This window comes from Hipposideros armiger, unplaced genomic scaffold (assembly GCF_001890085.2).
Source record: "Hipposideros armiger isolate ML-2016 unplaced genomic scaffold, ASM189008v1 scaffold_254, whole genome shotgun sequence".
Lineage (NCBI taxonomy): Eukaryota > Metazoa > Chordata > Mammalia > Chiroptera > Hipposideridae > Hipposideros > Hipposideros armiger.
The window spans coordinates 823294-845327 of NW_017731604.1; the positions used below are offsets into that span (position 1 = coordinate 823294).

Genomic DNA, 22034 nt, shown 5'->3' on the forward strand with positions numbered 1-22034 from the left:
AGATATTGAATATGCTGAGTCTTTTCAAAGGCATCGACTACTTTAGACAAGCGGGTTCCCGAAATATACTGGTTTGATTTCCAATGAGAACTAACGGTAGTGTCATTTCACTTGAAGACTGTGCACTCCTCAGTGTCAGACCTGAGAAGAAGCAAACTAGGGGAAGGCAGAGAAGGGTTAGGAGGAGACCTGAGCAGGACTCTTTGGACAGCTTGACATTACTTAGCCTGTGCAGTTCCAGACCTGGTTCACAGAGTAAAACGAAGTGTATTGAAATCGTTGGCCCTCAAAAAGGGCATTTGTACAAAGTCTCATACTTACAGCATAGATATAATGGTAACTGAGCGCCTCTCAAAATGAATTATTTTTATTAGAAGAAAACCCAGTGCCACAGGTTAATGGATATCAATGTTTGAATATTGTATAAAGATAATTTATTCTAAAATAGAAAAAATGGGATTTAGAAGTATTCTCCTGAAAACTAGCAAAGAGAGAGAATATATATATATATATATATATATATATATATATATAGTCTTTACTTAGAAGAAAAGTTTTGTAGACCATTTCCATAAGGCATCTCTTTCTCTATTCCATACCTTGCACCTTAAGAGAGAGTGCAATGGCTGTATGTTACCTTTGAAAAGTCTCCCTGGATTGACCATGCCACTCCAGAGTCACACTTCTTCAGGTTGAAATAAAACATAACAACAACAGCAAAATCACAAAAATAAATTAAAAAATCACGAAATCTACAAAATCGAAGGCCTGAACAGGCACAGACTTCCTATGAGTTCAGAAACTCAGTGAAAGAATTAAAATTGCAAAGCACCTCTTGCAAAATATACTGCTTCTTGAAAACCACACAAAACACTGCAGTAAACCCTGCTGAGTGTTTGGAGGTAAAAATCTGGGAAGGACACACACTTAGCCTCAGGAAGGAAGCTTGAGGAGTTTTTTTGTTTTGTTTTGTTTTGTTTTCATTTTTTTTAATCAAGGGAGCCAAGAGAGTCCCAATGCTTTTGCTATTTTATAATTAAAGACAAAATGGAAAAGTCAAGAAGTGTGCAGACTTCAATAAAAAGAAAATATTTGTCGAATAACTTCACTAAGAATCAAGCTGGATTTATGCATTCATAATTGTACAGCTCCATTTATAGATAGATTCCTTCAGGTGATTCACTACCACTGACATTTTTTACACAAAGTCCCTTTTGCAAGGACATATTAAATTGAATAGCTAAAGGGAACTTATTGCAATATAATGCTTGAAACTACACACAATAGCTGTGCACAGTAATGAAGAGGCCTTGAAAAACGGTCTTTGTCTATAAACTACGACTGTCCTTTGGAAATGAAAGCTCCCTCACAACCCCTGGGCTACATACCTGTGACACACGGTGCCACAAACATCATGGTGAAAAGTCAGTACCAAACTTAGTTTAGGATGAGTTTTGTACATTTGTTTCTATACAGTCAGGAAAAAAAGAGATACAATTTGTATCAACAAAAGGTCGTTTCTGGTTATTTGAGGCATTGTTCCTAGCCGCTTTGGTTCATACACATTTTATGAGAAGAGAAGAATGATAATTTTTTTAGGAAATAATACATATTCTGCCTTAAAAAAAACCAAAAACGATTTCCTGTGTTGGGAGAAGCTTACAGTTTTTTGAGTACTGAACATGAACATGCTCCAGATGACTTGCAGCTGACAAGATTAATCTTGTGCTTCCCTGTAAATTGTGCAGCTAGTGGATACTGTGGTACCATTGCTGATTTGGGTAGGAAGATGAACTAACTGTCACAAAGGCAGTAGAGTCATCTAAGATTGTCAAATACCCTGATTTAGACATAGGACAGGTTTAGAAAGTCCAACAAGTTGAAAGTATGAAATGGTAGTTGTGTGAAATAGCAAGCACTTCAGTGGCAACTGTCACTCTCTATGGACCTACCTGGCAGAAAATATTTTTACACCTTAATATGGAAAGATCAGAGGGTAAGAGATGAATGTGAAGCTGTGGTTAACTGAAGAGAAACAATGATTGTGATGCAGTTTTGGTCAACTAGGACAGAGACAGAGAGCCAGAAAGCAGCATGCAAGCCATTATCGAACCGCCAGAAACAACCCTGACTACAGCCTCACATTCGGAGTGTTTCAGAGTAAGAAATATATAGGCAGTGTCACACCTTCTCATGAAGAAACAAAAGGCCAATACCAGGCCTTCTCAACTTTCATGAAAAAACGACCATAGAAATTAGCAAGTGCTAGCTCAAGAAACAGTGAGCTGATATGGTTCAAAATGTTGAACTATACAATGGATTCAAAAAGAGGGTTCATTTAGCGCAGTTAATAAAACAACAACAAAAAGTGCCTCTTCTAGAGGCATTTAGCTACAAACGTTCCCACCCTGAGCAAGATACAAGTTGCGCAAATGGTACCACTCAACCCAAGGTCTTGCCTTCTTAACACATTTAAGAATTATCTAAGGACAAGTGCACTCTGTGTGAATTTGAAGTGCGTAACTGAGCCAGCTATTAGCAGAGATGTAGCACTCCCTTTTGGAAGCTGCCTTTTTCCATCTAGAAAAATCCCCTGGTTTTGTTTTCTAAGGAAATTCTACTCCACCAATGATCGACCTTATTGCCCAAAGAGTGGACAGCAGGAGAAAGTGGATTACATGGCTGTACACTGTCCTCCATTACTTTTCATCTTGTGATGTCGAATACTGCATAGATCAGAAGTCCAAAGAGCATCCATTAGATCCTCTGTGAGTCCAGCTTTTGTGTTCATCATTTAATGCTGCATGAGTTTGGCCATCTCCCCTGGGATAAGGGAAGTGGACTCTGGTAGTAAATCCCTTGGCCCTGGTCAAACTCTTCTGCGCTTATCTAGCACACACAATGCTTGGAACTTGAGCTTATCCATCAGCTACTCTGCAGAAGAAGGCTGCAATCTGATCCCTAATTTGCTGAGGTGAAGAGACTTAAAAGCTAAGAGCTGTCAATAAATGTTGACAAGTAAAAAGTGCAAAGGAACTCGAGCTAATTTGCTCTGGTGCCTAAGAAAGCAATGTTCAAACATTGGCATGTAATTTCACTTTCAAAACTAGTTGAAACTATGACATGTGACATAAAATCATCAAGTCAGATTTGTGATCTATACAGCTGTAGACTAAGGACTGTGTAGAGCCTATCTTCTCATCACTATATAAAAGGTTATACAGAGATACACACACATCTCAGACTAAATACATACAGTCATACATGCAATATGATTGCTAACAACAGGTTTGAAATATAGTTCTAGAAGCTTCGATGTGACCTTATAGGTTGGTTAATAAAGATATTGAATGGTCAGATCCATGCAATAAAGTATGCATTTACTTTTAAATAGCTTTAAATATTCCTATTAAAATCCTAAAAGTTTAATTCAACATATGATCTGATCTTGATGCTCTCTAAATTAGATATATCATCAATACTTTATATATAAAATGTGTGACTAAGACAATGTTCGTAACAGAACCCTTTAGGGTTTCTTGCATTTAGGCCTCTCCCTCTGGGTTTTGCCCTCCATGACTTGCATGGTGCAGTGCAAAAGGGCATGAGACTTGGAGTCAGAGGACTTGGGTGGGAGTCCTGACTAGGTCATTCGTGAGCAGTTTGACCTTGGCAAGTCACTTAATCTCACTGAGCTTCAATTTCCTTGTCTAGAAAACAAGACATTAGTAAGACTTACCTCACAGGGTTGTTATGCGCTTCAATGACATAAACACTCTGTAACTTGTAAAGCGCAACACAAAATTATTAGTCACTATTACCATAGTATTAGTGCATATTAGTATTAATATTCATATTTGTATAAAGGAATAGGTCCTGTGTCATGTCAACGTGCAGCCCTAAGCTTAGAAACAATCAAGGCTGCCAGTTGTTGGGCATCTGCTGTGTGGGGATTCTTCTCCATCACTGCAAGGACGATGTTGGAAGGGAAAATATTGCAGAGGTTCTTGTAGGTCTGATACTGGTGCTCTGGGATCATATGCTCCCTGGAATCATTGCACATTCCAACCCAAGGATTCCTCCAAAGCTGCTCCATCTTTTCAGGCACACTCCGTACCATGACTGGCTCATAGCATGGTTGCATGAGGTTGTTACTCAAGGGATAGGAGTGGTAGCCATAGGAGTCGGTTGCACAAGGCAGTGGGTCCCAGCTGGCATGTTGTTCCCGGCACAAAGGAGGTCGTCTTTGCCTCATGGGGTTGCTCTCATAGAGGCGGGAGTCAGAAATGCTGTCCATCCGAGTCATCACCAGGGCACGTCCTGGCTGGGGGGTTGCCCCAGGATGGATATTAGGAGGCATGGGGTAGTCTCCAGGACAGCTGGAGCGTGCTCCAGTTGCTGGGTGCTGGGCATGCAGAACTAAGTGGGGCACAGACTGCTTGTGGGTGGCTTGCTTAGAGTCCTCTGGGCCATAGCTCTGTACTCGCGTTAAGGCTTCATGGTAACCATGAGGAAAAGGCTGAAGACGGTTCTGAGATGCTGAGTGATGCAGCTTCAGGCTTCCTTCAGGGTGGGTATCAGCTACAGCCATGTACAGGTTGTTGTAAGAGGAATAGTTGTCACTCCTGGTATGGCTCATACGGCTCTCAGGATAGAGGTTGGGATTCCTGGCATACACCCCCCGGTCTGCTTCAGCCATGTAGTACTCGCGATTATGCACGCTATTGATGTTCAGTTTGGAGAAGTCGCCTAGCATTGAATAGTAGCCATGGTCCCCCACGGACTCAAACTTTGGATATTGCTCAGCATAGCTAATAGGGGTCCCATGGCTGTTGGTAACCAGGATGGGGGGGTACTGCATGCTGGCCATGTGCTCCAATGAGGACTTCTGGTGGGGGAAATGAGAGGATCCTGGCACTGGGCTGCTGGCCGAACGGGTGTTGAGTGCACCCACTGCATGGCTTTTTGGAGGTGAAATTGTGGGGACACTTAGGGCAGTTACAAGTGAGGGGACAGAGCTGGCCTCGGGCTTACGGGCAATAGACAGCCATTCCTCAGGCTCCATAGCCACAGACCGGATGCTGGGATCTGACTGGCGCTTGGGGGCCACACGCTTGACTTCTGAGGTTATCTCACCTTTGGCATTAGACAGCCCTGTGCCACACTTGGCCAGGGTACCTTCGCTCATGGTTTTCACTGTGGAAAGTTTGGCACTGATGCGGAGCTCATCAGCCACCGAACGCTGGGGTTGGTTGGCCCGCTCCGGATGGTAGTATTTGCACTTGTGGCCGTAGGTGCATTTTTTGCCTGAAAAATAATGCCTTGGGGTAAGACTCTCTCTCAAAGTGGTGCAACTCTCTGTGCCAGAAACTGTTATAACAACGTGGTCACTCAGGTTAGCGTTTTACTATTTAGGGTTAAGGCAAAAAATCAACTTTCCATAAAGATGAGACAGACAACATCAAGGAGGCATCACACATTGTGAGGGGAGAGGGAAAAAGTGGGAAGCTGGGGAGGAGACTGCAGTGTCAAAGCTAGGAGCTGAGCAGTTGAACAGCCTTCATTTTCCTAGAATTCACAAATTTTCCTAGGCATAACCTGCATGCTGAGGTGGTGTAAAGCAGCAGCAGGCAGCATGGTGCGATGCAAAGAGCACAGGCTTGGAGGCCAGTCAGACCTAAGTTTCAATTCCAGCTATGTCACTGAGTAGCCGTGTGACCTTGGGAAGTGACTTAACTTCCAGAGCCTCATTTTCTTCTTCTGTAAACAAGGTTTATAATAATGCCTATATTATAAGACCATTGTGAAGGTTAAATGAAGATAATGGACATGAAAATACTCTATGATTTAAATAAATGTTAATTGAGAACAAAACCCAAGATGTTCCATAAACAAATAATTATCCAAAAAGAGTTAACATCCAAAGTAGCCTCAGACCAGGCAGCCCATGCTGCACTGTTAAGCTCACAAACTTTGTCACAGAGGGATTTGGGTGAGATCATGAAAGTACTCTAGAAAACCATTATTTAAAAAAAAAAAGTAAATGGAAACAAAGTTTAGAAGCAAACTGGAAAGTACAGATCCGATGAATAGGGTATTATTACTTGACAGAGGATGCAGTCACCTGCGTGAGAGACATGTCTTTCTTGGGGCCAAACACAATTTGGCATTGTCCTTTCTGCTTCTGTTGGTCCTGTGAGGTTCTGTACTTCCCTGCCCCCAGCAACAATGCTCAGGACGAAGGCAGCTAGAACACATGCATCATTTTAACAAGTGATAACTAATCTTCCCTTCAATTCTAGTTACCTTTTTGTCATGCCGTTTCTAGGATGTTTCTTTAAATGCCTAAATGAGAATACATGAAGACATAGACTTTAACACACAGAAAGTGGACAAGCCAGAATTTTCCATTTGAAAGAGAAACCTTGAAGAGGAAACTATTCACAGAGACCTTACGTTTCCCTTAGTAACATAACACTTTACAAAAACTCAGTTTTTCACATAGGTACTCACCATAAGGGCATGGTTGCTTCTTGTGCTCGGGAACAACAGGTTTCTTTCTTAAGAAATTTTCAAGGCTTGGGCCATGGCGTCCTAAGGGATCATCTGGAGGCATAAATCTGAAAGCAAGCAAGCAAGAGGTAAATGTTTTCCTTTCTGTTCCCACTACCCCTTATCAGAAATTCAGACCCCTCATTATCTCTCACCTATACTACTGTCACCGCCTTCTTATTGTCCTTCCTGCCTCAAGTCTATCTTTTGCTAAGCCAGCAGTTCTTCCCTCTGTTCCTACTTGATCACACAAAAAAAGGATTTCTCCTTTGCATAATTCTTCCATGGACTATATGTTTCAGCCATATTGACATGCCTGCTGGTTTCCCCAACATACAACCTACTTTCACATCTTTATAGCTTTATTCATGATGTCCCCTTTACTTGTAATGCCCAGTAGCCCCCTTTCCTCTGTCTGTAAACTTCATCTCAAATGTGATCTCCCCTGTGAGGACTTTTCCTATCATTTCACACAGATAAAGCGATTTAAAAAATTCTAATCATAGCACTTATCACAATACATTGTGGTTGTCTTTTTCTCTCTCCACTATACTTTGCGCTTCTTAAGGGTAAGTCATTTCTTATTCAGCCCTTTATCCCCATGGAAGCCAGCATAATGCATGGTACACAGTAAGCATTCAGTAAATGTTTATTGACATGAAATGAAATCTACTCCTAATGGTAACTTGGATTTAGGCTATTTAGAGCCTACTGGAAAAAAGCGTACTTGTCATTCACAAAAGAATACATCAGCAATCGCTCTTCTATAAACTTCTTCCATTCTGGCTTTTCAACTTGAAGGTCTCGATAGTTATCATTGGATACGATGATGCCGTCGGAGTCAAAAGCCAATTTGACTATGAACCGGTCATCATAGCAGACAACTCTCCTGCCCTGGACCCTTCGGGATGGTGTGAAGACAAGAATCTTTTCCTTCTCCAGTTTACGTAGGATATCTTGATCTGTCAAAATATGGATTACATGTTACAGAGTAGAAATCATCTTTGCAAATTAACAGCATTATCCCCACATTACAAATACATAACATGGTACTAGATGAATATATATTTTTTTACCCTTAGAAAGTGGCCTCTATCCCTGGGTCTGGCACCAACCTGGATTGTGACCTTTGTCAAGTCACCTACATTCCTCTTTGGACTTTAGTTTTATTTTCAATAAAATGAAGGAACTGGATTTAATGACAACTAAGTTTTAAAAACTATCACAAAGAGTGAGAAATACGTAACCCTGGTATCCTAGAACTCTTGATGTTTGTTTTGCCCTTTATCTGAAGCACCCGCTTTTGACTGCTGAAAAGAACAGGGCAGTATGGTGAGGATGTATCTGCCAGGAGGAGAGTAAAGTATCACTCCTCTGAACTTACATTTTTGCTGCAGCTAAGGGGAAACATTAAGCTGTAGCGTGTGAATCTGACCCCATTCCTTTGTGTCTCTTAATTTCTGAAGAAAGAAAGCTTGCAGGCTGGGCTGAAGCAGGGCCAGGATCCACTCTCAGACTGAGACTGGGAGCCTATTCAGCTGCTAGCAGAGAGTGGCACGACACAGCTCCAACAGCCATTCACTGGACTTTCTGATTTGCCACATCAGGCAACAGTTGATACTCATAGGACTGTGGTCTATCTGCTCTAGATTGCTGGAAAGAGCTAGCTTCACCTATTGTTGTTAGTGAATGTAGTGATTCTACTGCCATTAGGGCTGTATATGATTTGGGGGGAACTAAGGCACTTTTGCTTTCATAGGCCCCTTCTTCCATAAAGAAATATTAAAAATTACACTTTAAACTGCATTGGTATAGAGACAAATTAGTTAGATACAATATTATACATTCATTGTTATTATATTCAACTTTTCCTCCTGATGTTAAAAAGAAAATAAAATTAAAACATTTCTATAGGACCCTAAAAGTATCATGGGCCCTAGGCACTGAGCCTATTATGTCTCACAGATAAGTGGGCTCTGACTGCCATGGGACTTTTCTCTCTCTCTGCTTTACTCCCTAATTTGCAAAACCACAGTCACTTCTCTGGTACAGAATGAGAGTCATTGTCTACCATGGTTTCTTTAGTCTTTTGGGAAACTTGGTCACATTTATAACCAGATCATCTCCTTTTAGTCTGAAGTTTATGGTCGAATAGAAAACCACACCTTTTTTTTTCAACTGTGTGCTTTATTCTTTGCTGAATTAAAGTTGTCTCTATTTAAGTGTCATATGCCACAACACAATGATGATTTTATTTGGAACAGGAAAAATATGCTTAAAATACATTTAATGAAGTACATTTTCTAATTAATTTTATTTTTTTATATTAGTTTCAGGTGTTCAAAACAACATAATGATTAGACATTTACATCGCTCACAAAGTGATAACCCCTCCCCAGTCTACTATGCCTCTGACATCATATATAGCCGTTACAATACTATTGACTATATTCCCTATGCTGTACTTTACATCCCATGACTATATATACATATATGATGCCAAAAAAATGTGTACACATTTTAAGACACGAAAACTGTATTACGATTGTAATACCCAATGTATACCGATAACAAAAGATGAATACAAGTCACATTTGACTTCTGCAATTACAGGAGGTGCTCAACCTGGATACCATCAGCATCCAGACACTTCTGATCATGGCTAATTGCTGCATGAGCAACGTTGACGAAAGTGTCCACTTGTATACATTTTTTTGGCACCCCAGGTGTGTGTGTGTGTGTGTGTGTGTGTGTATTATACACGCACACATATATACATATACACACATATATACACATACATACACACACACACATATATATATACACATACATACATATATACATACATACATACATACATACAAAGGGTGTCAAAAAAGTGTATACACATTTTAAGAAAGGAAAACACTATATTAAAATTACACTGATGGTAGCCACTTTGAGCACCTCTTGTAATTGCAGAAGTCAAAAGTATTCATCTTTTGTTATTGGTATATATTGAGTATTACAATTTTAATACAGTTTTTCCTTTCTTAAAATGTGTATACATTTTTTGGTACCCTCTGTACACACACAAACACACACACACATTTAATTATAGTTGACATGCAATATTATTCTACTTCAGCTTCAGGTGTACTTTGCAACAACATGGATGGACCTAGAGGATATTATGCTAAGTGAAATAAATCAGACTGAGAAAGACAAATACCATATGATCTCATTTATATGTGGAATCTAAAGAACTGAATAAAAGAGCAAGGTGAGGGGATGAGAAAGCACAAATTGGTAACAACAATATCACCACCGGTATACAAAAGACAATTTGGGGAATACAATCAATAACGTTGTAAAGATGTTGTAGGGTATCTGATGAACACTTGTCTCATGAGGGAGACCACTTCATGGACTGTGTAGATGCCTGACCACTGCACTGTACACCTGAAGCTGAATAATAATGAATGTCACCTGTAACTTAATATATATAAATATAGTCACAGGATGTGGAGCACAGCATAGGGAATAGAGTCAATGGAATTGTACCAGCTATATACCATGTCAGAGGAGTAGTAGATTGGGGAAGGGGGGTTATCACTTTGTGAGGGGTATAAATGTCTAACTAGTACATTGTTTTGTACACCTGAAACTAATAAAAATAAATAAAAGAAAACAGAAACAAAATACATTTAAGTATACTTAACAAACTTAGGAAAAAAAGTTATCTAAATCAGGACCATCAACCTCTCCCGAAACTATCTTGCTAGCTGTGCCTCTGGATGAGAAAAAAATATGTTATTTGAAATCAGACCTGTAATTGGTGCATCAGGTCGGGACTGCTCCTTTCTCCATGCAGGCACAAATACAGTAATATCTTTATGGCCTTTATCTAGAAACCAATCCACAGCAAGTTGTATTCCTCTGCAGGAGAACTCTTCTTTATTCCCATGGCTTTAGAGAGAGAGTGGGTGGAGAGAAGATGACAACAGGTAGCAAAGAAATACTCCTTAGTACCAAGACATTAACAACAGACATTTTCTTTCTTGATAATGCCAAAAATGTATGTTTAAAAAGAGCAAATCAAATTCTTTTTATTCAATCATTACAGACATTGCCGTTATTATTATAGTTTCATTCAAGGTCACAGATGGTTAATATCGACTCCCAATTTATAGCAGCCCTGGTGGTTATTACCTATCACTACTTCCATCCTCTCTCTTCTCTTTCTGTTACTACTACCACCTTCTTTTCAAAGACGCAGATATTCTCAACAGATGAAAAAAGAAGAGATGTCACCAGAGGTTTAGATAAAGTTTATATGGAGGGTTAGTTGGAGATGAGTTGTAAGCACATATATTAAGCTTAAAAAAGCACATTGACAGCAAAAATTACACACATAGATGCTGGCTGAAAATATATAATTATCACATTTAATTAAATATAAAGCACCAACAAAAAGCACATTACTGAAAATTTTAAGATGTGGGAAATGCTCACAATATAATGCTGAAAGAAAAAAGAAAGGGAGTGACATTTGGAAGCGTGGGCTGGTGGCGTAGGGCCCGTCGTCCTGGTTGGTTCCCGGGAGGTTGCCTGGGCGTGTCTGGCACTGGCGCTGGCCCTGCGGCCATTTTAGGGTGGGATTGTCCCCAAGCCTGCTCCTACCTCGTAGCCAGTGTTTCCGGGACGCGCTGTGAGGGGCTTGTTAACCGTCCGTCTCTTGGGGAAAGTGGCGCGGCCTCCACGGAAGGCCTCCTTTCTGTGGTGGAGAGGCCTCGAGCTGACTAGGACGCCTACTTCCCACCGGGTAGGTGTCGCCGCCTCCACTGTGTCCTGCGCCGGCCATTCCGGACTGGGGCCTGCCGCCTGTGGCCGAAGCCTCTGCCCGCTGTGGCTCTTCTGCCAGTCCGGGGACCGGCCTGGGGCGCCGACTCCGCCGCGAGGCGAGGCCGGGACCGTGTAGGCCTGTCCGGATCCTGTCCGACCCCCTGCCGCCTCGTCCGCGTACCTCGCTGAGACACTGCCAAGAGCCGGGCGATGGAACCGGGAGCGGACGGGCCCCGGGGAGGGCTGGCGCCTCGGACGGGGCCCCTGTTCCGGCTGCCTTTCTTTCGTCGGCGCTCGCCACCAGGCACTGGCAGGCTCCCCACGCCTCTCGTCGCGGAGCATCCCAGGGACCCCAAAACGGCTTCCTCTTCCCGGCCTGATGCTCGGACCAGCTACTGGATGAGGCTCCTTTCCCAGCTCTTCGCGCCGCTCTCCAGCCTGCTGCAGAAGCTGCTGATTTGGAGCCAGCTTTTCAGAAGGATGATTCCGATCAGATGGGTAGATTTCACGGGAGGCCACAGCGCCCCGAGAGCCCTGAGAGCTCGGGAGGAACCGGCTGGTCCCGCGTTGCAGAAATCTCTGAGTTCGCTGCAGCTGGTCCCCGCGGCCCAGTCGGCCGCCAGTCTCCTGGACTGGCCACAGGAGGAGCTCCACTGGCAGCGCTCGTCCCCCGATCTAGGATTGGAACTGAGAGCCCAGGGAAGAACCATAAACCCTGCGGCCCACTCATTTCTCCTGGAGCAGCAGTTGTGGGGAGTGGAACTGGTGCCAAATAGCCTTCAAACCCGTCTGTTCCCTGACCGGGAACTTGACCCTTCACCCTCCCTTCAGCCCTTAGGCAATGTCAACACCGTCTCCTATCTGCTGAACGCATCTTATCTGGACTGCCTGCGGCTGGTAGAGCTCAGCTATCAGAACGGCATTGGAAGTGGCAAGCTAGTTGACTTCCAGACAGTAAGCCCAGAGAGCAGCTGTCTGCCTGAGGACCGTTCTCATCTCCAGCCACTGAATGCGGAGATCACTAGCGCCTCGTGGCAGGGATGTCCACCTCTTTCTAGAGGTTTGCCAGAAATCCACCGTGTTTGCATGAAAAGGCTGGAATTCCTTCAGCAGGCTAGCAAGGGGCAAGCGTTACCTACCCCCAACCAAGATCATGGCTACCACCACCTGGAGGAGGAACACAGCCTTTTCCAGATGGACCCGAAGCCCTGCAGAGACAGTCTGACACAGTTTGTTCCCACTGCTGGGGTCATTCCGGGAACCACCCAGGAACCCACAGAGGAAAAAATAGAATTGACTAAACAGGTTCCTCTTGCTTTGGAAAAACAGGGTCCTTCGGAAAACTGTCCATCTTGTGAGGTACCTATGGAAAGAGAGCCTGGGGAGGACCAAATAAATGTACCTGACTCCTCAGACTTAGATGATGACCTTCCCTTTTCTGCCAGACCAGCGGGTAGTAACAGACTGATAGATTACATTTTGGGAGGTGTATCCAGTGACCACGAAACAAGTTCTGATTCAGAAGGTGTGGACTGGGATGATGGTTTTGATAGTGATCGCTCAATTTCAGAATCAGATGAACAAGACTCTGAAGGGCTTCACCTTTGGAACTCTTTCTACAGTGTAGATCCTTATAATCCCCAAAATTTTACAGCAGCGATTCAGACTGCTGCCAGAATTGTTCCTGGAGACTCTTCTGACTCAGAGAATGATTTGCCTGACAAGTCTGATCTAGAGAATTCTCTCCAGGCTGGAAACCTTCCTGAGTCTCCTGACCATAATTCTGGGGAGGAAGATGACTGGGAATCTAGTGCAGATGAAGCAGAAAGTCTCAAACTGTGGAACTCTTTCTGTAATTCAGAGGACCCCTACAACCTTTTAAATTTTAAAGCTCCTTTTCAAACATCAGGGGAAAATAGGAAAGGCTGTCATGATTCAGAGAAGCCATCTGAGTCCACTGTGGCCATTTCTGAATGTCACACCTTACTGTCCTGTAAGGTACAACTGTTAGAGAACCGAGACAGTGAATGTCCAGACTTGGTACATGGTGGGTTTTTTTCTGGAGAAAGACACATGCATATCAAGAGAAAAAAGGTAATCTTCCTTGAAGACGTTACTGAGTATTATATAAGTGGTGATGAGGATCGCAAAGGACCATGGGAAGAATTTGCACGGGATAGATGCAGGTTCCAGAAACGAATTCAAGAAACAGAAGACGCTATTGGATATTGCTTAACACTTGAGCACAGAGAAAGAATGTTTCATAGACTACAGGAAACATGCTCCAAAGGACTTGATGTTTTCGAGCCATGTTCAGATAATTCGGTAGCCCCTGTCCCTAGCATACACTAACTCTTACTTGAATGAGGTTTCTTTTAAGACAAAAATCGGCAGCTGTCCTTTGACTTTTTTAGAGGATGTGTAACTTGGATCCAGCTACTTTGTTTAACATTGTTTTGCAACATAACCTACTCAGAAATGTCCAGGTTTGAAGCCAAGACCTGATAATGAAGGTTGAGATGGTGTGATTTCTAATCTTCTCCTCTTTTATTTAGTTGATGTGTTTTTGGATGTTGTTTGCTTGCTGAGGTGAAAAGGGAACCTTTTAAGGTGTAATTTTGCACTTCCAAAACTTATTTTCTTGGGAAACAGTACAGGGTTCAAAGCTCTATTTCATTTTAAAATTATATATACCTGTGTAAAAAGTTTGGGCTCTTTTTCTTTTCTTTTCAACATTCCAAAATTAATGCGCTTTTATGTTTTCTCTATATTTTCTTAGTGATTTGGCCCTTCTACCTTAAGGCTAAGAAAATAATTTTGCATATGCTACTAACTTAAGGTACATCATCTTGTGTCATTTTTTTTCTTCTAAAAATGACTTGTGTTGAAAATATAATTGTGTTGTGTAGTAAATATAATGTAATCTCAATTTTGAAGAAAACAGGCTGTGTATAACTTTAGAGGATAGATACATCAAAACATTAATAAAAATTGTTATTCTGTGTGAAGGTAATAAGTGATTTATTTTCTTTCTCTAATTCCAGAATTCCTTTAAAAATTAAGTATTCCTTTTATAATTAGGACATGATATAAAAAGAGAAGATACTCTATCACAATTACTTGTAGGAATAAACACTGTAAATAACTTTAAAAAGCCAATTCATTTGATTGGAAATTGGAGGAGGGGAAATTATATGAATTGGGGATATTTATTGTCATCATCTTAAAAACTCACAAATGGTGTACTAGTTTGGCTGTGAAAATTCTGATCTCTTAGCATAGAATCTGGTGCTCTAACATATACATAAACCACACTAAATTACAGTAAATTCAAACAGCTTGGATGGTAAAACAAATTGGCTTACATGTACAAATTTTATTGCAAAAAAGTGGATATTATGTGTCAAACAAGATTCATCAGAAGAAAGAAATCCTTTTTCTAGAAGGCTAATTAAGACAATGTGATGAGGGCTCTCTCTTTAGAGTCCTCACTTTCTCACTAATACTCAACTACAAGAGAAATTAGCTCCAATTATATTGTTCCCTTTGGGTGAATTCATACATTATCTCAGGGGCCCCATTAATACATGCACTGTAAGACTTCTCACAATCTTACCACTCTTGAGGCACATGACAAAAACTTATTAAATGCCTTTGTTAACATTCCCAAACATGTTAATCATATTTAAAAGTCTCCAGTGAGTACCACAAAGCAATTATACCACTCTACTGAAAGCCAAAGCACTTAGAAAAAAAAAGGAAACTATATTTAACTGCCAATCCACTCCTAGGTAGCCTTGGAGACAGCTACCACTGATGGCTTCTAAAAAGTTGAACAATAGGTAAATTGGGCAAGCCCATGGCCTTTAAAGGGTTAATACTAGATGACCCCAGCATGCAACAGGCAGGTAGGGAAGATGTTCAGCTGTGATTTTTCCCACTGCTATAGTGCTGGTAAGTATAAGAATAACAGGAACTTGAGGAAATCATCATAATTGCCATAAGAGGAGGGATTTGGAGAAATAGGATGGGATTTCTCTTGGCTCTGTGGTACTAAAAAGTGTGCTCTCGCAAACACAGTTTAAAACTAGGAATAAATACAAGAGTAACATTTGCTGTTGGATACCCCAACTTTATATTCTTTATATTTTATGCTACCAAATTCTTTGTTTAAAATTATTTTTCATTATAAAAATAATAAATACTTATAGTAGAAAATGTGGAACATACATAAAATGTAAAAAAAAAACCCTGCAGAATCTGTTTTACTATCACCCAGAGACAAGCATTGGCAATATTTTGATGCATCTGTATTCTGATATCAAAAGTTTAGTATACTGAGAATTATGTTAAGAAAAAAACGTATCAGTATTTTTTTTAGCTGAGCCATCCTGCCACCTGTTGGCAGCTCAGCAGCAGCTCAGTTCAGGCTGGGAATTGAACTGCTGTTGCTCAAAGCTCGCACTCTTGAGCAAGCTCTTAACCAACTGAACCACTCGGCCTGCCTAGAAAAAAAAAAGTAAAATGTCTATAGCATTCCCTTGAAAATATATTAAAATCATGCCATTGGAGCATTCCACGAGTGCACCAAAAGCTTAATGGGAATCAGAATTCATTTTCAGCATTTATCAAGATGGCAATGTCCTATACAAGGGCCCAATTTGCAAAGTGTAGTGCTCAATAAATATTTAAGGAATGAATAAATGAAGAAAAGTGGAAAGTAAAGTAACACTTGCAAAGATGAGTTGTTTTAGCCCAAACACACAAAATGTTCTTTTGCAATTTAAAAAAGCTAGAACCTAAAAGCCTGCCTAAAAAGCAATCTAAAAGCGTAGGACCTGGAAGTCACAGAGTGCCTTGGTGACACTAGAGCTCACCTTGTCCTGTAAACTGGCTTAGGTGCATATCATGATTCAGGTTCCAAGTCAAATTTTGCATAGTAGATGGGTCACTGGCCTCTCCCTCTGAGGTTTTTTTTTGTTTGTTTTTAAATAGGGTTCAAATATTTGGGCTTCTCCCAGACATAACAAAGAGTATGGTGGCGTTTTCATTTCAAAGCCTTAATTCCCCTGAAATTGATTTTTCTCCCCAAATGAGACAGCTCACAGAATGAATGTACCCTTAAGGATCTTAGCATACATCACTATGTGAATCACAGGTACACCACTACTGCAAATGTTAAACAAATGCTGTCAATGACAAACAAAATATCACTATGTCAATGCAGGCTCATCTAACATGCTGAGAAAGAACAGGTGTTATAAGATAACAATCATGATAAAGTCACAGCTAACCAATAGGGAAAACAAACCAAATTTAGATTAATGGCACTAACAAATTCATAAGCAGACTATGGCACTGAACTTTGACCATGTAAAATGTGATTGTAGAAGAAATAGGACTCATCAGGAACTTACCTCGTCAGACAAGGGAAGAGATGCTAACAAGGACAAAGCTGAAAATGAAAATAAAATCATGTGGTCCATTGTGCACTATTTTAATATGCTCCTAAAAATAAGGTTGAGTGTTGTTGGGGTTTTTTTTCTGCTTTATTTAAATTGTGTGAAGTACCTTTAATTTAGTAAAGCAACTCCTGCAAAAGACAAAAGTTCATCTTCCTATCAGTGTGACAGTTTGCTACTGGCACAGACAAGATATGTTGAAACCAATTACCTTGGTAATTAATCTCTTCATTATTCCTTTCAAAGCAAAAGAACCATAGAGTATCCTTCATAACAATCAATCCTTGAACAGAAATGCTAAAAAGAAAAGGAAGATTGTATATTGCCATGAAATTAAAGTCCTCAAAGAAGTCCTGAGTTCTCATCCCCACCTCCAAAACACAAAATCCTTAACGAAGGGTAGGCCTTGGGAAACAAGCCCAATTTAAGGTGTGATGGGTGGTCTGATCTGATAAGAGATTGAGTTTAGCAGATCCCATACCTCTTCCTCTCAAGAATCATTCTAGTTTATGCCTGTTAGGGGAGCAGAATTACTTTTGGCCCTGTGAACATAGAAATCACCCTCTGCTTTTCACTGGCCCATGGCATCATTCTGATTACTGTTTTGTGTACAGGTCATTTAACTTCCTTGTTATTATGCTTCTAGCTTCTCCCCATTAAAACAGGGGAGATGCCCACCTTGCAACCATGCTGTCATGATTTTAAAAATTTGAAAAAGGAAATCTATAAATGTTTTATCTGCTACTAGGAGGGATGCCAAATATTCTCAATAACACTAATAGCCATATACTGTTGCATGATATTGTCAAAGACACTTTGGAGTCAGATTCAGGTTTTGAGATAAGCATCACCATTTGTTACTTGCATAACTTTGGGCAGTTACTCAACCTCTCTGAACCTGAGTTTACTCACCTGCAAAAATGAACCTAATTAGTTCCTTCTTACTGGGTTTGTAGTCAGGATTAAATTATGTATACAAAAGTACCTGGCACAGAATATATACTTATAAATGTTATTGGGTTGTCAGAAGAGTCATGACGCATTTTTGCAAAGAAAAGCACAGAAAAAATATGTCATGACTTTTCCGACAACCCAATAGTTTCATTTCATTCATTTGAAGCCAGAAGACTTAAGTTCAAGTCCTTACTTTGCTACTTATTAGCTACAGCAAGCAACCTTAAGGAAGTTACTTAACCTTGCTGAGCTCTAGTTTTCTCATCTGTAAAGTTGCTGTGAGGATTAAATAGAACTATATATGAAAGTGTACTTCCAGATAGTCTGCTAGGCAACCCCTGCATGCAGCAATAGTATGGTTCATAAGAATTGCCTCTATCCCCACTCCCTCGTATCTCTGTGGGAACATCCAATAGTGTGCTATGAGCTGTATGTGTGTGTGTGTGGGGGGGGTAGGGGCAGGGGGGAAGGGAGGCAGAAAACAAGGTCCCTGCCCTCAAAAACAATGGGATAGTCAAATGAAAAATTTGTTAGTCTAAGGCTTTTTACTTTGTTTTGATTGTGTATGGTCTATGAATTCCAATGAGCTCATCAAGCAATGATGGACTCAATAGAAAGTAGGCTCCTGATCACTAGGAATTTTTAAGCCAAAGCTGGATGACAACTCATTTGAGAAATAGAAGGGATTCTTAAGGCTCTCTGACGTGAAGTAAAAAAAATTGTATGAGAGAGTATGAAATAAAGTATAAAGGCACTCTTGGCTCTGTATTACGTTCCTATTGCTGATGCAACAAATTACCACACATTTAGTGGCTTAAAATAACACCAGTTTATTCTCTTATAGTCCAGGAGGTCAGAAGTCTAAAACCAAGGTGTGAGCAAGGCTATGTTCTTTCTGCGGACTTCAGGGGAGAATCCTTTCCTTTCCTCTTTCAGCTTCTGGAGGCTGCCCACATTCCTTGTCGCATGGCTCCTTTTTTACATCACTCCTACCTGGTTTCTGTCATCACATCTACTACTTATTCTGACCCTGCTGCCTCCCTCCCTCTTATAAACACCCTGTGATTACATTAAGCCCACTTTAATAATCCAGGATAATCTCCCCCACCTCAAAATCCTTAACACAATCATATCTGCAAAGTCCCTTTTATCATGTAAGATAGCATATTCACACATTCCAGGGATTACAATGTAGACATCTTTAGGGGCCTATTATTCAGCCTACCATAAGTACTGCAGCTCAGAGATAATCACTGGGATCTGAAAAATCAGAATGATGTTTGTGGAGGTGGTACACCTGGAAGAGTATGAAGATAAAGAAGAGGTCACTCCTAGATTAGGAAATGACATGAACACAAGTAGTGGGTGAAGAAATCAGCATAATTTACATGGAGACTATTAAAGAGACTGGTGTACCATATAAGACGCTCCCATGTATAAGACGCACCTTAATTTTGGGGCCCGAAATTTGAAAAAAAAATGTATTACATAAAGTTATTGAACTCAACTTTTATTCATCATAAAATTCATACAACTCCTCATTACTGTCAAAACTCCCAACCATTAGCTTGTCCTCATCTGTGTCTGATGACGAATCACTGTCTTCATATATTGCCTCGTCCTCAGTTCCATCTATGGCATTTAAAATCTACAATCACTATATAAGACGCACGCAGTTTTTAGACCCCACATTTTTCGAAAAAGGGTGCGTCATATTGGGAAAATACGGTAAATGCAGTATGTGTGAGAGATGCAATCAAATGGGAGGAAGAAAAGGTCAGGTCACAAAGTCAAGCAAAGGGATCCAAATTTAGTAGAATGGCAATTGGGAATGACCGCAACTTCCTAAGTATGTTCCCAAGTTACATTATACGAGTAAAAGCAATATTTTCAGAATGATTGGTCTAGCCAAGTATAGGTGGGAGAGGGGACCCCAAGGGGAACAAAAGCTGGATAGTTATAGCTCCTCTGAAGCATCACTGATATCTAAGCTGCTTTCATAACACCTGAAAACAAATTGGCAACAATTTCAAAGGAGAGAGAAAAGGACAGGGCAGAATCATTTCAGTCTCTGTCCACCTAGAGGAGCACAAGCCACAGACAACAACCAAGTGCCTCTCATAGTGTTTTGCAATGGAATATAATTTTTATGAGCTCAGAGCACTTTTAAAGAAAGAGAAAGAAAATCTACCAGTCTTACCTCATTGCCACATTACTTCCATCAATGACAACTGGCCTCAAATTGTCACTGTTGTCTATTTCATCTTCAAGAGACAGTTCAGGGCTTGCAATCTCTCTGGAGCTGGGCCCCCGAGGCACTAACAGACTCAAGTTGACCTGCCCTTCCGAATCACTTTTGTTCCCGAGCCTGACAAGTTCTGCCAATACATCATTAATAAGTGATTCTGGGCCCAGCTTGTTCAGCACTGACTGAATCTGTTCCTCTGCATAGCCCAGCTTTAGAGCAAAATCCATCTTAGCTTGGTATTCCTTCTCCAAGTCAATTTTCCCATCCTGTAGAATGCTGCTCTGGGAGAAGCTTGGACGATCTAGGCAGGGTGATCTACAGAGCTGGCGGTGTGGCTTGGAAGGAATTTCCTTTTTCTTTAACTGAACATCCCCGGGTTGGCAGCTGTTGTCATTGTTGCTACCGCTCTTAAGGCTCATCTGTTCAGGGTCACTCTCAGAGCTCATCCACTCTTCAGGGTCAGCATTGCTGTGCTCTGTGCTGTCTTGTTTAGGCTGCTGCTTCTCTTCCTTGGAGGCACTCTTCTTCATTTTTGGTGTCTCCACTGCAGCCGTGGCCGTCATCCCGTTCAGTGGGTCTGAGATCTAATCAGCTCTTTTTCTTTTTAGCCTGTTTGGAATCCACGTATAGTGGCATTTCTTCATGGTAAAATGTAGTGGTAGTGATGGTGCAAGAGTATGTCTGTTCGGTTTGGTATGTTCAGATGTTACCAGTCCCTACAAATGAACAAACATACCACAATCATATTTAGTAAAATTCTGGTATTTTACTGAATACCAGAGTATTTTTGAATATAGCGGTTTCTTCCTAAGAAACTACACATTGTCAGATATTTTATTTTTCTGCTTGAAATGGTTGGACTCACCTTACATTAAAAATATAAAGTCTCTAATTCTAGACATGACTTTCATTGGTGGCAATAATGCTGTAATTTCCACACACACAAAAATCACAGCTAAAGTTAACTGCTTATCACAACAACTTTAAAAAGAGAAACATGGCATTTCAACAGGGTACAGGAATAATATATATATATATATATATATATATATATATATATATATCCATGAAAGGACTCTCTCTCTTTCTTTCTTCCAGGTAAGGTTTCCAGATCCCACATCAGATCCTTCTTGCTAAAGCTGAGCTCCACTCCTATAGAATACAACCTCTCCAGCACTACTCTTTGCAAAATGTTAGAGATCCCATCTACTAGGGAAATTAGAAAACCCTTAAAATTGCTTTCAAGCAATTGAAGCAGGCTATAAGGGTAACAAAGAGAGGTATGCTCCAGATAAGGAAAGAGTTTTGTGCACACTCATGAATTGTACCTGTAGTCTCTTTTATTTATTGTAATTATTGTATTTAAAAAGAAAAGAAAATCAACCCAACTTGCATGAGAAACCAGAACATTTTAAGAAGAATATTAATTACAGAAGAGAATATGGGACAGTTTTATTTCTAAACTTCTCCTCTCACCTACCTCATCTGTCCCTGCAGGTTCTAACCTGGCCAAAGTGTTTCCTTCAGTTTGAGCCTTGGTTTCCTCACATGTAAAATGAGGATATTAAGGGCCGGCTGAGTGTCGCAGTTGGTTAAGAGCTCGCTCAAGAGTTTGAGCTCTAAGCAACAGCGGTTCGAGTCCAGCCCGAGCTGAGCAGCCGCTGAGCTGGCAACAGGTGGCAGGATGGCTCAGCTAAAAAAAAAAAATAATAATAATAATAATGCTATTAAAATGAGAATATTGATAGTTACCTCACCGGGTAAGGATTACATATAATGAGTAACAAAAGTGCTTAGAAAAGTGAATAGAACATAGTAGCTTCTCAATATATGTAATGCGTGCAACAGACACCACCAGGGGTTTGGGTTTTTTGTTTTGTTTTGTTTTATTTTGTTTTGTTTAAGAAGGAAGAGAAGGAGAAGAGTAAGGAGAGTAAGGAGAGGAAGGAGGAGAAGGAGAAGGAGAAGGAGACTGACCGTGAGGCAAGGCT

General features: G+C 40.8%; 1 protein-coding gene and 1 pseudogene across 5 annotated transcripts in view; one reads left to right on the top strand and one right to left on the bottom strand.

The window, feature by feature from the left end:
• Window positions 1–513: 513 nt before the first annotated feature.
• The window catches only part of ZC3H12B (zinc finger CCCH-type containing 12B), a 248247-nt gene continuing 226726 nt past the window's right edge, over window positions 514–22034 (bottom strand). For all 5 annotated transcript variants that reach the window (XM_019656103.1, XM_019656102.1, XM_019656101.1 and 2 more), the window contains 5 exons: window positions 19996–20759; window positions 10364–10503; window positions 7280–7514; window positions 6514–6620; window positions 514–5307 (listed from right to left, as the gene is read on the bottom strand). In XM_019656103.1, coding sequence (XP_019511648.1) covers window positions 3887–5307; window positions 6514–6620; window positions 7280–7514; window positions 10364–10503; window positions 19996–20606 — 2514 coding nt within the window. In that variant the 5' untranslated portion in view covers window positions 20607–20759 and the 3' untranslated portion in view covers window positions 514–3886. The remainder of the gene's footprint in view (window positions 5308–6513; window positions 6621–7279; window positions 7515–10363; window positions 10504–19995; window positions 20760–22034) is intronic.
• On the top strand, window positions 11590–13886 carry LOC109390077 (protein phosphatase 1 regulatory subunit 15B pseudogene; annotated as a pseudogene).